This window comes from Aedes albopictus, chromosome 3 (assembly GCF_035046485.1).
Source record: "Aedes albopictus strain Foshan chromosome 3, AalbF5, whole genome shotgun sequence".
NCBI classification, from domain to species: domain Eukaryota; kingdom Metazoa; phylum Arthropoda; class Insecta; order Diptera; family Culicidae; genus Aedes; species Aedes albopictus.
Window position 1 is genome coordinate 201,196,363 of NC_085138.1, and position 13,714 is coordinate 201,210,076.

Below are 13,714 nucleotides of genomic sequence, written 5' to 3' on the forward strand. Positions count from 1 at the left end.
GTATCTCCACTGCTTCGTGTGTTATTTTGTATGTATCAATAGTGAGAAAGTAAAAGCAGCAATACCGATAGATGACATGTTAATTATTAACAATTAATCATCGCATTTGTGTTTTCTCTCAAGCGCAGAATATCATACAGTTACATAATTACGACAACGACAAACATTAGTTCTATACTATACATTTAAACATATGCTGTTGAAAAAACACTAAATTCCTTTTCTATTGTCGAAGGACAATATTATCATTGAACTGACAAAAGATCGAAAGACAAACAATCAAATGGACAAAAGGTCAAGAATAAAAATATAAAAATAAACATATATTTGAATTGCATTTTTATGCATTTTGCATTTTTACTCCTCGATCTTTTCGATCATTTCGACGTTTTATCTTGTAACATTTGGTCATAAATTCCTTTTTACGTCCGTCAGTACGACAATGAATATAAAACAATATTAAGACAATCACAAAACTATTTATCTTATCATATTTATGATTAATACTTCTCTTAATTGAGGAAATGTGTTTGAAAATATAAAAAAAATTGTTTAACGATTCGTCGTTCGATGAGCCAATCCTTTCGTAATCTTCCCAGTGTGACACTTAGCATAAGGGTGCTGTTTATTTTCCAAAAGTTGTTAAAAATTGTAATCAAAGAATTGTAAGAACTGTACGCTCGCCTGAAACGTGAAGCAACAATGGTCGGACAGGCAATGAACGCGTCAAAAATGAAGTACATACTGACTGGCAGGCAGAACCACGAACGGTAGGGCAAGCGTGGGCAGGCAACAAAATAAGAACAATGGTTCTCTACGGGCACGAGACCAGGAATATACTTGAGGAGGACATGCAAACATTCGAACTGTTCAAACGTCGGGTGCTTAGCACCATCTTTAGCGATGTGCAGGAGCATGATGTACGGAGGCGAATAATGGTGATTCAGCTCGCTGCACTCTACGGCGAACCTAGCATCCGGAAGGTGACAAAAGCTATAAGGATAGGCAGGACATGTTGTAAGAATGCCGGAAAACAACCCTGCAAAGCTGCTGTTCGCAACAGATCCTGATGGTACAAGAAGATTTGTAACGTAACGCTAAATAGGCTCTAAGGGTCTGTGTCATTTGGCATAAAGTCATCTGGCATAAGGCAGTTTGGTATAAGGTCACTTGGCTTTAAGACATTTGGCATAACGGTCATTTTGTCTGACTTGGTTTGATCACCGCGATACTTTATATGCTTAGTTAGATTGGCTATTTTCGGTGAAATCATCAACAAACAGCAGTGTACAACAAGATGAAGGCAACACAGCAGCGAAAAATGTCGAGAATGCAAGATAACCACATGAGAGAGATGAATGTCGAAACGGAATGGGTAGTGAACACGACCGATACCGAGTTACCCGATTATGTGGAACGAACATTGAAATTAGGACCGAATTTCAATGTGGATGATGCAAGAAACCTTCCTTACATCGAAGTGGTAGCGAGCATCGAGAAGCATATACAAACGAAGGAAAATGCGGACGAAATCAGGTCGGAGGTATCCAATGCGATTGTAAACCACATAAACTACCATAGACAACCTCGACATGCTCCCCAAGAATGGATAAAGAAGGATGTCACCAAGACGTTTTTGAGAGACAACTCGAACCTTGTCATCACGAAAGCAGACAAAGGAAGCATGACGGTCATATTGAAAGCGCAAGAATACCACGACAAGATGAAGGGACTCCTCAGCGATGGACAAACCTATAAGAAGCTAACAACCAACCCGACAAACAGAGTTCTGAAGAAAATCAACGGCATCCTCGATGAGTGGCACAACGAAGGGTACATCGACTCACGCACACAAAGGAAGCTCAAGGAATCAAGTTGCATCCCACCACGGATCTACGGTCTTCCGAAGATCCACAAAGAAAACAGGCCCCTCCGTCCAGTAGTGTCGACAATAGGGTCGGCAACGTACAACATAGCGAAGTTCCTGGCGAACATAATCGAAAACATAGTTGGAAAAGAGGTTTCGCACGTGCGTAACAGTTTCGAATTCGCCAACGAAGTAACAGGGTTTCATACGGACGAGGATGAGGTACTCTTCTCGTTGGACGTGGTGTCACTGTATACGAACATACCAGTGGACTACGCACTACGATGCCTCGAAGAAAGATGGAAGGAAATTGAGAGGCACACAAACATAGACAGATCCAACTTCATTGAAACGGTAAAGTTGGTTCTGGAATCGACTTTCTTCGTATACCAGGGAGAGGTGTACGGACAGACCTTTGGAGTACCGATGGGATCTCCATTATCACCAGTGATCGCCAACGTCGTTATGGAAAAGTTGGAACAGGAGTCCATAAAAAAGCTAGAGGAAGATCACATAACCCTGAAGGTGTATCGAAGGTATGTGGATGATTGCATGTGTGTGGCAAAGCGTGAACACATCCAAAAGATCGTGGAGGTGTTCAACAGTTTCCACGAACGCCTGCAGTTCACGGTGGAGATAGAAGAGGGAGGGAAAATTAAATTCCTTGATATGATGTTAGAAAGAAATCACAACCAAATAACAACCACATGGCTTCCGAAATGCTTAAATGGAAGGTACTTGGACTACCACTCCCAAAGCCCTTTCCAGCATAAGCAAAATACCGCGATCGAAAACGGCGTGAATGAAATTTACATTCACCGCGTGGAGAGTTGCCTTCACAGCTCGCTCACGACTTTGGTATACGTTTTCGACCCCAATGTTATTCGGCAAACTTTCAGATAAAACTACAAGGTTAAATTCATCCATACATTGTTTTTCGATAGCATGCTTCTGAACTGAGATAATAGCAAATGAATGTAAATCTTTGCAAATGAATGGTCGCAACCTTGTATATATATATATATATATATATATATATATATATATATATATATATATATATATATATATATATATATATATATATATATATATATATATATATATATATATATATATATATATATATATATATATATATATATTTATAACGGTCATTTGGCATAATGGATACTTGGCATAATAAATAAGGGTGCATTACGATTATGCCAAATGTCTATGCCAAGTGACCTTATGCCAAACGACCTTATGCCAAATGACTTTATGCCAAACGTCCCGCTCCCGAAAAAAACGCTAAATAAATGACTCTTCGATTATTTTAATAATTAACACAGTAACGTACTGCCGTGAATCGCATATCTGTACTATTTGCATAGGAAATCTATTGAACTGATATGCGATTCACGATAGCAAAGGAATCGTACACAAAATACGTAACGCCATGATGATTCCAGCGTAGCGTTACGATCCATACAAAAATGTTTTAGTGTTAATACAAGGGAGCGTCCATAAATTACGTCACGCTTTAAGGGGGTTCAGCGAAGTGTAACGACCCATATAAATATTTCAGAGGTCCCATACAAAAAGTGTGACATAGGGTGGGAGGGGGTTTTGAAAATGAACATTTTTTGCGTGACGTAATTTATGGACGTTCCTCAATTAATTTAATGCAATAATAAAAAATCTGATTGAATATCTTTATTTGATAGTTTATAATAACATTTGAGTTGTCATGTTGATTCTTGTACTGACATGTTTTTGAGAATGTCTGTTATTTAGTAAATGCTGTACCTTTAGTTTTAACAAAACATCATTGGGGCCTTAATAAAGCCTGTTAATGGGAAATATCAATAAACAAAATAAGCAGATGCTTGATGGGAAAGCCTAGTTTAACATAATAAATAATAGAATAAATTACGCAGCATTAAATAAAGAATTTCATAAACATATTCAACTCTTCGTTGAGTTCGAAAAGAAATGAAAAGCTTACGAAACACTTGGACACAAACAATCAAATCAGACGTAAGGCTCAAGTTAGAGACAAGGTTTATAGAAAGCGCTAGTGCCACGTACCCAGAAAAACGATGCGCGCGCCTTTGGTTGTGCAATTTACAACTCAATAGATTCATGATCGTTTTTCCACAGACAAACTGACGTAACACAGGCAAAATTTCCATCGACCAAGCTTTCAAAATCATTTTATATCGTCTATGTTGAGACTTTCACAACCAGAGACGCGTGCATAGTTTTTTTCGCGTTTTATGTCTCACACTAGCGCCTTCTGCTGGAGATGCTGCACAACGCAGTGTTTCGTGAAACATATTCACCTGGTGGTAATAGCACGTAATAGTGTAAGCTGGGTGAGGAGTTTTTAAGAAAATTGTCCTATAAGGCATCGAGTACACGGCCGAATATTTGACATGGAATGAACTAAGAAGAAAACATCTGTTTGACACTAAAGAAAATTCGATCGAGTCAAACTTGATGTTGAGCATTGAGTTGTTTTTGGTCAAATATTTGACCCTGTGTACTACTAGCGGCTTAAGTGTTACGTCTGTTTGTCGGTGGTTTAAGTATCGTGGATTGTGGACAGTGGTAATTTTGATAGTGTTATATCACAGGCATATAATAGCTTGGGTACATTCTTTTTCATTTCTTAAGTCGTTGCAAAGGATCCGTCAGAGAAAAATACACACAAAATTGCATTGCAGCAGGATCGTGCATGTTAAAGATAAAAATTTTATTTGTGCATTACTATGGCAATTTGTTAGTAGGTTATCATCTACTCATTATATTAATATATATTTATGTCCTACATATCTAGCTACGCTACACTACTACATCGTGGTGTCGTCTACACAGTTAAAAAAAAATACAAACTACACACTCCAAACACTACTGTGCTCTGGCTCACCTGTGGGATTGTTCTTGGGATTACTGCTAATATTGCTAACAGTTGTGGGCTGTTGTTGTTCGCGCAGTGGACTTTTTGCCGTCATTGAAGATATCAGTGGCGAGTGGAGCTATTAAAAAAACGGAACAAAAATAATTGTATAGTCAAATTCAAAGTAGAAAGCAATGTTATAACTAAAATAAAACTTTTACAATATACTTGAAATACATACCACAGCGCTGCTTTCGTTTCCATTGTGATTGTTGGCATTTTTCGTCACTGCGTTGCTGGTTGCCATCGTGGGATTAACCACTGTATCGGCTGGAATGCTATTTATGCTAGAGCTAGAACTACATCGCGACTCGGCAGAAACTTTGGCCTGTTGAGATCGTATTGAATTAAAAAAAAAAAAAAACAAAGTAATGGTTATTAGTTTGACAATGTATCAAATGAAGCATTTCTAATAAATGCAAAACTTTAGGTACATACCTGTTTCGCTGAATTTTCGATGCTTTCGATAAGGCTTTTCACTGAAAGGCGCGAATCCTGCCGCTGGATTGCGGACTTCTGCTGCCTCCTTACAGCCATCTCCTGCTGTACGGTGTTGAATATGGATTGATGTGATTCGGTAGATGCGACTACTGTAACATTGAAACAGGACAATATAATTCCGTTAGAAGACAAACATAGATTCACACAGATTCGAAGTTTTGGGTTTGATGAGTTAGAAACAAACACAGGCAAAGCGAACGTAGAGGAAAACAAAGAATACCGCAACAATTGACCCCAGAGCATAACACGAGACCAGTATTAAACTAAACTTACTACTGTTTTTAGTTTGATTAGTCCATTTTTGTCCACTACCTAATTGTTTTGTATTGTTAGGTTTGTTCAGAACAAACGAAGTTCTCTTCAACTGATCCAGTTTTGCGTCATCATAGGCGTTGACATTCTCGATAGGTTTTCTGGGCTTCGGAGCTATTTGTTTGGGGGGTTCTACGATATTTGGTGGATTTTCTGTAAGCACGAACTCGTTCGTATTTTTGTCAATTACGTAGACTAAGGTTTTCGTTTTACTTGGCGGTGCATCCCTAGTAACAACATTCAGTTCATCTATACTATTCATCCTTGGTAATGGCTTAGGTTTCTTGTTGGAAATACTGGCGTATTTCTCAGAAGCTGTAGAACAAAATTCAATATTCGCATAGATCGACTCCGGATCATCTTCCTTCAAGTTTAGATTGCTCAGACTAGTACTACTAGATCGGCTATACCGGAATTTTTTGAACTTGGATAGATTGGTGGTCTTATTCATTCCATCAATATCTGGAAGTATTAGGTCGTCGGTGCTTTTCGAATAAAATAATGGTTCCAGGGAGTTTTGCTTTTTGTACTCTCCGGCTCCTCTCAAATCTTGAATACTTTTCGATGCGAACAAGGGTACGGGTTTGACTAGTTGAAAACTGTGCTGTGATAGATTTTCGTTACTTCTAGAAATGGCAATCGGTCGGAAAATTGGTCCAGGAGAGCTGTCCTCGTCCGACGATTCTACGGCTTCACTCGAGGAATTCGTTGAAGACAAGTCGTATGATTGTTTGCCTAAAAGTGCTGGTGAAGCATATCGACCTTTTTGGTTTCTCTTTTGATAATTAATTTCCTCTATCTCATACGAACATCGATTGGCATCGTTTGTGATTGGTTCAATGTGTTCGATTTGATCATCGTCCATGAAATGAACAGACATTTTTGGAGGTTTTGAATGTGGTAGTGGTGGTAGAGCATCCACGTCAATGCATCTCGCATTGTTAACTGGAGAAGCATGATCTTCACCTCCTTCAGATATCCGTTGTTTTTCGTCATTCGTTTGATTTTTTGGATCAAGTGCAGCCGAAAACGAAAACGAGTTCATCTGTTCCCGAAGAATTTTTACATGATTGGAGAACTCGTCCACATTCCGATCGTACGTGTTAAGATTATCGATGGATGCGGATAACCCCTGTTTTAGGTCGTTTAATTTCTCATAACTAAGTGACATGCAATCCGCATTTGTATCAACTACTTCTACACCAATAGCTGTGAAAAAATCATGCACAAATGAAAGTTATACTACGGCTATTTTTAAATGCAAACTACCTATTAGGATAGGAATTACAACGATCTACATCCCAGAAGTATCACGATGAAACGTTTTTACGTCGAAAAAACGATTATAAAAATATCACGGTTGTAAACTAGTTTCGTTAAATTTCAAATACTTTATCACAGAGAAACAGACGTAACACTTAATGGGTTATATATGGTGAGGTGCGTGAGAATAAGGAAAAGTTTGAATTTTTGTAAAAGTATGAGAACTGGCGTGTTTTCGGCCGTTTTGTTCTCTTCGTCAAGGGGATTTTTTTAAACCAGTTGAACTCAAAGTTGGCCTCAAATCTTTCTCAACCAAGCAGAATTATACGACCAAGTTTCAGGTAATTGGGCCGAAAAAACCCCCTCATGACGAAGAGAACAAATCTGCCGATAATGCCCAAAGTCACTATATAGATTTTTTTTAATTATACATTTACGCCATGCGAAGTACAAAACTTAATGTGTAAGCTGATTTTACATGAAAACATGAAAAAAATAGTACTAATTACTAAAATTATAACAATTTATGTAAAACGTGTCTTTGAACGATTGGAATAACAAAACAAGTTTTTATTTTGAAAACGGTAACGATTTTTCTCAAAAATATCACTTTTTTCAACAAAAGCGGTAGGTATTATATAAGTAGTTCTACAGCACAAGAAAAGGAGAATCAATAAATGATCAAAACTATTAAAATTCGCATTTTGGCCCTCAGAGCAACCCCCCCCCCCCCCCCCTCAATAACTTTAATCTCACAAAAATTTTAAAATATTTATAGACAGTTGGCTCTTCCATAATCATATTCATCGTGATACTTCTTCCAAATGTATTTTAGTAACATTTATCAAAGATCTACTTCAAAAAGGAAATACCGGCATATCATGCATTACCGACTGCACCAAGCATGCTACAGGAATACTTACGTTTATTGAGCTTCTCAACTTGCTGCTCCATGATGCGTATTCGCTCGCGGAGCGCTTTGTTATCGAGCGCGAGCTGCTCTCGCGCGTTATGTGCCTCGGTTTTGAAATCATTGGCCACCCGAACGGTCATCAGCAGGTCCGATTGGAACCGGTCCCACTCTTCGCTTTCCTGCCTTCTTAAGTTAATCTCTTGGTTTAGTTCATCAGTCTTTTCCGCAAGCAATCGCTCGGTGTCGCCCAGATGGCGCTGCGTTTCCGACAGCAGCGCCTCCAGCTGGGCTTTGTCTTCGTTGAGACACTTGTTCTGAACCTGCGATGGAATAAAAATATGATAAATATGTTTTTTTATCAATGTTACCTGTTGGTCATTCTAACTCACCTGTAACTCACTGACATTCTCCTGCAGTTGCTGGCAATCACTAGCAATTTTGACTTTCTCCTGTTTTATATTTTCGTGCTTGTACTCGAGATCGGAGATCACACATTTGGCATTGTTTCGTACAACCTTGCATTCTTCGCTCATCCGAGCCAACTGATCTTTCAGTTTTTGTATTTCACACTGGCTGATGGAGACTTGCTCCTGAAGGGATGCAACTTGAATTTCCAGGGCATCCTTTTCCTTCCGAGCGGTATCGAGTAGTTCGCCCAGGTCGGACTTATCGCCCAAGGCACGGTCTTGTTCCAGTTCCTCGATCTTAGCCCGCGCATTCTCCAGCAACGTGGTCAGTCGACTAATTTCTATTTGTTTCACTGAGCTGTCTTCCTTGGACTGCAGTAGCTGCGCATCTATTTCAGTTCTTTCGGCATTAGTTGCATCGATGGTAGACTCTAGGACTCCGATTCTTTCATGCAGTCTTAATTTCTCATTGGTTGTGTCTTCCAAGGCCACTTTAAGTTCGTTAAGCTCAGAGTTCAGTTCTTCCTGTTTCAGCATAAGGCTTTCCCGTTCTTCTTGGGCATTTTTCAGCAATTCCACCAGCTTTTGCTCCCGTTCTGTAGAACCTCCGTCCTGTTGGTTGGGCTCTCGCAGCAGCAGTTTTTGCAGGGTACCGATTTGGGTACGAGAGTCCTCTAGTTTCTCGGTTTGTCTACAGAGGGACTGGAAAATGACGTCCTTCTCCTCCGCTAACCGTTCGTTGTCGGTTTGAAGCTCGTTGATTTGCGACTGCAAGTCGGCTAGCTCTTGCAGGGTTGCTTGGAGTTCTTCGTTGGTGGAATAATGAGTTTCCTCCATCTGTTTATTGAAACAATGTTTTTTTTAGTAAATGTGACATACACCAGATCACATGATTGATGATACGGACATACCTTAGTATTTTATTAGATGTGGAGAACATGTTTGTAATGATAAATGTATGTTCACGATTTGTTGAAATGTAGAATTCTTGTCATCATTGCACAACTTTCGTGCTCATTTTTTGGTTTATAAACGAAATAGTGAATGTTGAGGAAAACTATTTGCAAAGAAAGGCTATGTTTTGTTAAGTTCCATTTTTTCTGTGATTGAATCGTTCCAGATAATCTGTTTGTGAAACCAAGTGAAAAAAAATGATTCAAGTACACATGTTCCTACACTGAGCCTTTACTTCTTTGTTGACTTCCACTCAAACATATTGCGATAGAGTAAAGTATGTAGTAAAGCGTAGTAGAAGATTCAACTGTCTCTAAGATATTGTATACCGCCAGTCGGGGTGACATTGGGCCTGGGGGGTAACTTTGGGCCAAAAATCTAGTAAGATGTTTCGCTCAAAATACTAAAATTTATCAAAGTGATTATCAAAAAGTGGATGGTATACGGTAAATATAACTTGCGTTGACCATCCGATGTAGAAAAAAGTCACATTTAGTCAATTTTCTATTAAGAAAACTTGATGTGAATTTTATGGTTAGGCGTACTGTACAATATCGTTGTTTTAAAATGCCCAGCAGAAAACAGCTGAAAACCGAACATGTAATGAATTACTGTTTTCTCGGTGTGTTGGGTAGTTGTTTTGAAAAGCATAAGAAGTTTTCTTGGTTTTGTATGCTATTTTGCATGAAAAACTTATTTACTCAAGCTGTAGTACAAATACTTCGTTTTGGGGGTGACTTTGGGCCATATAAAAGCAATGCAATCAGTACGAGAACCTTACAAATGTGAATTAAAACGACTGAGAGTATTCACTTTTTTATGCATAATACGGTGTAAAATTTTGGAAATAAATGTTAGATTCATGCAAAATTAAAATTCACGCATATCAGTTGCTAGGCAGATGATAAAAAATATAACTTTCGTCTTTTGAGAAAGTTAGTTGGAGTTATATTTATGGGATAGCGGATATATTGTGTAAGAACGTTGATCGTTTACAATGAATGTGGTAAAAATGTCACGTTTGTTTGTCTGTGATGTTATTTTGAAGTGACTTGACACTGATAGATTGTGGGCAAGTATATTTGAAAGTTTCGATTTTCAAGCGATATTATCTCACATTGAACTGTTTTGTTTGAATTTTAGTGTTTGGCCCAATGTTACCCCCTAGAAGGGGTGGAATTGGGCCAATTTCATTTAAGCTATATCATTGTCAAAATTAAAGTTAAAGTATTTTCACTTCAAACAATCCTAAACTGTATAAAAATGAACGTGTCTACCGAATACAACATTAATTTAGAGCTAAAACATTGTTGTAACGACCTCCAAAGAGATGTACTATGCAATTTTGGCCCAATGACACCCCCACTGACGGTACATACAAATGGAATGTATGTTGTTGTATGTGACTATTTATACATTGTTTCACTGTTGCATTCGCGCATCCTGCTTAAGAGCTAGAAGGAGGATGCAAAGAGCTCGCACCGGCGATGAGGGCAGAATGGAACGAGGTGAGGCCTACAGGGCGGCTAAACTTGCACTGAACAAAGCGATTAAGGCACGTAAGCGTGCGTGCTTCGAAAAGCTCTGCCAGGCAGCCAACACGACTCCTTGGGGTGATGCCTACAGAGAGTAGTCATGGCCAAAACGAAGGGCGCGTCAGCACCCCAGCACACTCCACTGAGATGCTGCTGAAGATCGTACAAACGCTGTTCCCGCACCACGATACAAGACCATGAGCCTTCTCCACTTTGGCCAAACCGGCCATAGCGAGGTCGCCCCGGTGACGCATAACGAACTCATCGCAATAGCGTAGTCGCTTAATTTGAACAAGGCTCCGTGTCCGGACGGTATCCCGACAGTAGCCATCAAGACGGCCATCGAGGCTAGCTCTACTGCCCAAACCTGGCGACCCGTCGGCATACAGACCTACATATCTGCCTTCTGGACACCGCCAGGAAACTGTTGGAACGGATCATTCTGTCGAGGCTGATGGTCCATACCGAGAATCTCGATGACTCTGGCCTCTCGGATAACCAGTTCGGCTTCCGGAAGGGTCGCGTCGATCAACGGTGGACAATATTAGGGCTGTAACCAAAACAGCCGCAATAGCGCTCCAAAAGAAACGAACAGGAATTCGCTATTGTGTGGTCGTCACTCTGGACGTAAAGAATGCGTTCAACAGCGTCAGCTGGGCCGCCATCGAGTGCGCCATGCCATGGCAAACGGCGAGTCGACAGAGGAAGTGGAACTGATAGCGCAATTGACATAGTGGAGGACTGGATGAGGTCAAGACAGTTGGCACTCGCGCACCACAAAACGAAGGTGGTAGTGGTAAACAACCGCAAATCTGAACAACAGGCAGTGATCACCACGGGCGGGTGCATGATCAACTCTAAGCGCTCCTGAAGCAATTGGGGGTCCACACTGGGGCAGGATTGAAAATACATGGAAAAAACCTCTAGCTCGTCGAGATGTCGAGATCGACACTTGGTGTCTTCAGAGAAAATATTTCTATGAACAAGGTCGATATTCTGAACGATAGTATATTTTTCTTACGTTATTCGCATAAAAGTCCTACAAGTCATTTTGGCCATCTTTCATTTTAGCGGTATGGTGTCTTCGGCAAAGTTGTTCGGCTATTTATGCTAAAAAAGTTTGCCGAAGACGTCAAATTTCCAAAGCCTACTGTTCTTGAGATATTAATCGTTTTATAAAATACCTATCTAAAATCAAGTTTTTTCATTAAATTACGTTTTTAAACGAATTTAATGCCCGTTTTCGAGTTATAATAATGAATAATACTAAAATAAAACATATATCAAAGAAATTAGTTGGAAAAAACAAAATATGCATTGATTTTTTATAGAAAGTTTCTGAAAATCACGCAAAATGTATATAGGACGTTCTTGCAGTCGGGCAAGTTCGGGCAAGTTTTTTCATCGGCGATCACCTAAAAAATACATAAGCTTTCATGTAAATTTTTTTCACCGACATGATATTTGATGATTTTTTTTAAATAGCGTTCAAAGTTTACTGTTTTGTGTGAATTAGTACAACATTTTTGCAGATATTTTACCATGTTGTATGTTGCCAAGTGAACCATGAGAAGTATAAATGCAATCTAGTCACAGGTTTAGTTATTTTTAAGCTTCAAACAAATTGTAAATACAAAAATGTCCTAAACACGCCATTTAGCCTTGGTTTTATCATTATCTTATATAATCTTATTTAATAGAAATATTTTTTGTGTGTTCAATGATCTAAAAACTCACTATTATTGGCGTTTCGGACATTTTTGTGTTTTACAATTTGTTTGAAACTTAAAAATAACTAAACCTGTGACTAGATTGCATTTATACTTCTCTTGGTTCACTTGGCATCATACAACATGGTAAAATATCTGCAAAAATGTTGTACAGTGGCGTTTCGGTTTTATCACTAGTCATTTTATTCACTACTCGCCAAATTCACTCTCGATTTTATCACGGTTTTCGTTTCGTTTTTATCACGCCTTTTCTAAAACATCACGAAATCAGCATATAAATGTTAGGCGTTGTCCATAAACTACGTAGACTAATGTTTGGCCATCTGAGACCCCCTCTTAGACTTTTGTCCATACAAAATTATCGAAATTTGTATGAAGCGTAGACTTCGGTCAGGCACCCTGCTCCGCCTAAGAGTCTACGTAGTTTAAAGACAGGCCCTGCTTGTGAAACTACTTTTTAGGGCTTTCCAGAGTCTGGAATATTTGACCTTTACTATGAGAAAAAAGTGGGAATAGGTTTCTTTGAATGGAAGTTTTAAATCTCAGAGCAAATATAAAACCGAGTAAAGAATTTTCACAAATTAAAAATATTTTATTTTTATTGCAATGACTTTATTTTCCTCAATATCCCCAAAACAAAGAATAGAGATTTTTGGTCATTACACATTAAACCATTTCATAAATAAATGTTGTAAATATCTAATTGATGAAAACCGTTAGGGAAGCAATTCATACAAAAACGATTAATTAGATTATGGAAACTTTTAAGATTTGCTGAATAAACTTTGTAAAATAAGTCACAACAAACTTTACAAGATTACCATTTGTTATTTCTTCACTTTCATGATTACTGCTTCAGTTTCCATTACCTCGTTCATTGAAATAAATGCAATTCCATTTAGTAAATCGTCTGATGATTTCTTACAGCTTCATCTGAAACAGAGACTTTGAATTATCTACTACAAAAAAAACTTCTTACGGGCATATCTACAATGCTTGATATTTCTTTATCGCTTTTCTCTTCGGATTATTTCGAGAAATACGTTCAATATTCGGATGATATCTTGGTATATTTCGGTGATAAACGACTAGTACTAGCTTCTAGAAAAACGAAAACAACCGAAAATAATTTGCTGGCTAAGTTATTAACAAAAGAGAAAATTGATAAACAGAAAACGATCATTGTATATACGGCATGTATGATACTAAGCGCGAGAATTGTACAATGTTCTTGTAAGTTTTGACTCCTAATTACGGTTGGCCCGTACATAAACTTCGTAGACTTCAA

At 38.6% G+C, this 13,714-nt stretch overlaps 1 protein-coding gene across 7 annotated transcripts in view; it reads right to left on the minus strand.

Annotated features, from left to right (window-relative positions):
• The window catches only part of LOC109406300 (cytospin-A), a 138,522-nt gene that overhangs the window by 13,035 nt on the left and 111,773 nt on the right, over positions 1–13,714 (minus strand). For 4 of the 7 annotated variants that reach the window (XM_029863166.2, XM_062858524.1, XM_062858526.1 and 1 more), the window contains 6 exons: positions 8,190–9,044; positions 7,811–8,120; positions 5,586–6,833; positions 5,250–5,401; positions 4,993–5,139; positions 4,782–4,890 (listed from right to left, as the gene is read on the minus strand). In XM_029863166.2, coding sequence (XP_029719026.2) covers positions 4,782–4,890; positions 4,993–5,139; positions 5,250–5,401; positions 5,586–6,833; positions 7,811–8,120; positions 8,190–9,044 — 2,821 coding nt within the window. The remainder of the gene's footprint in view (positions 1–4,781; positions 4,891–4,992; positions 5,140–5,249; positions 5,402–5,585; positions 6,834–7,810; positions 8,121–8,189; positions 9,045–13,714) is intronic. The other 3 variants (XM_062858527.1, XM_062858529.1, XM_062858528.1) reach the window with 1 other exon arrangement.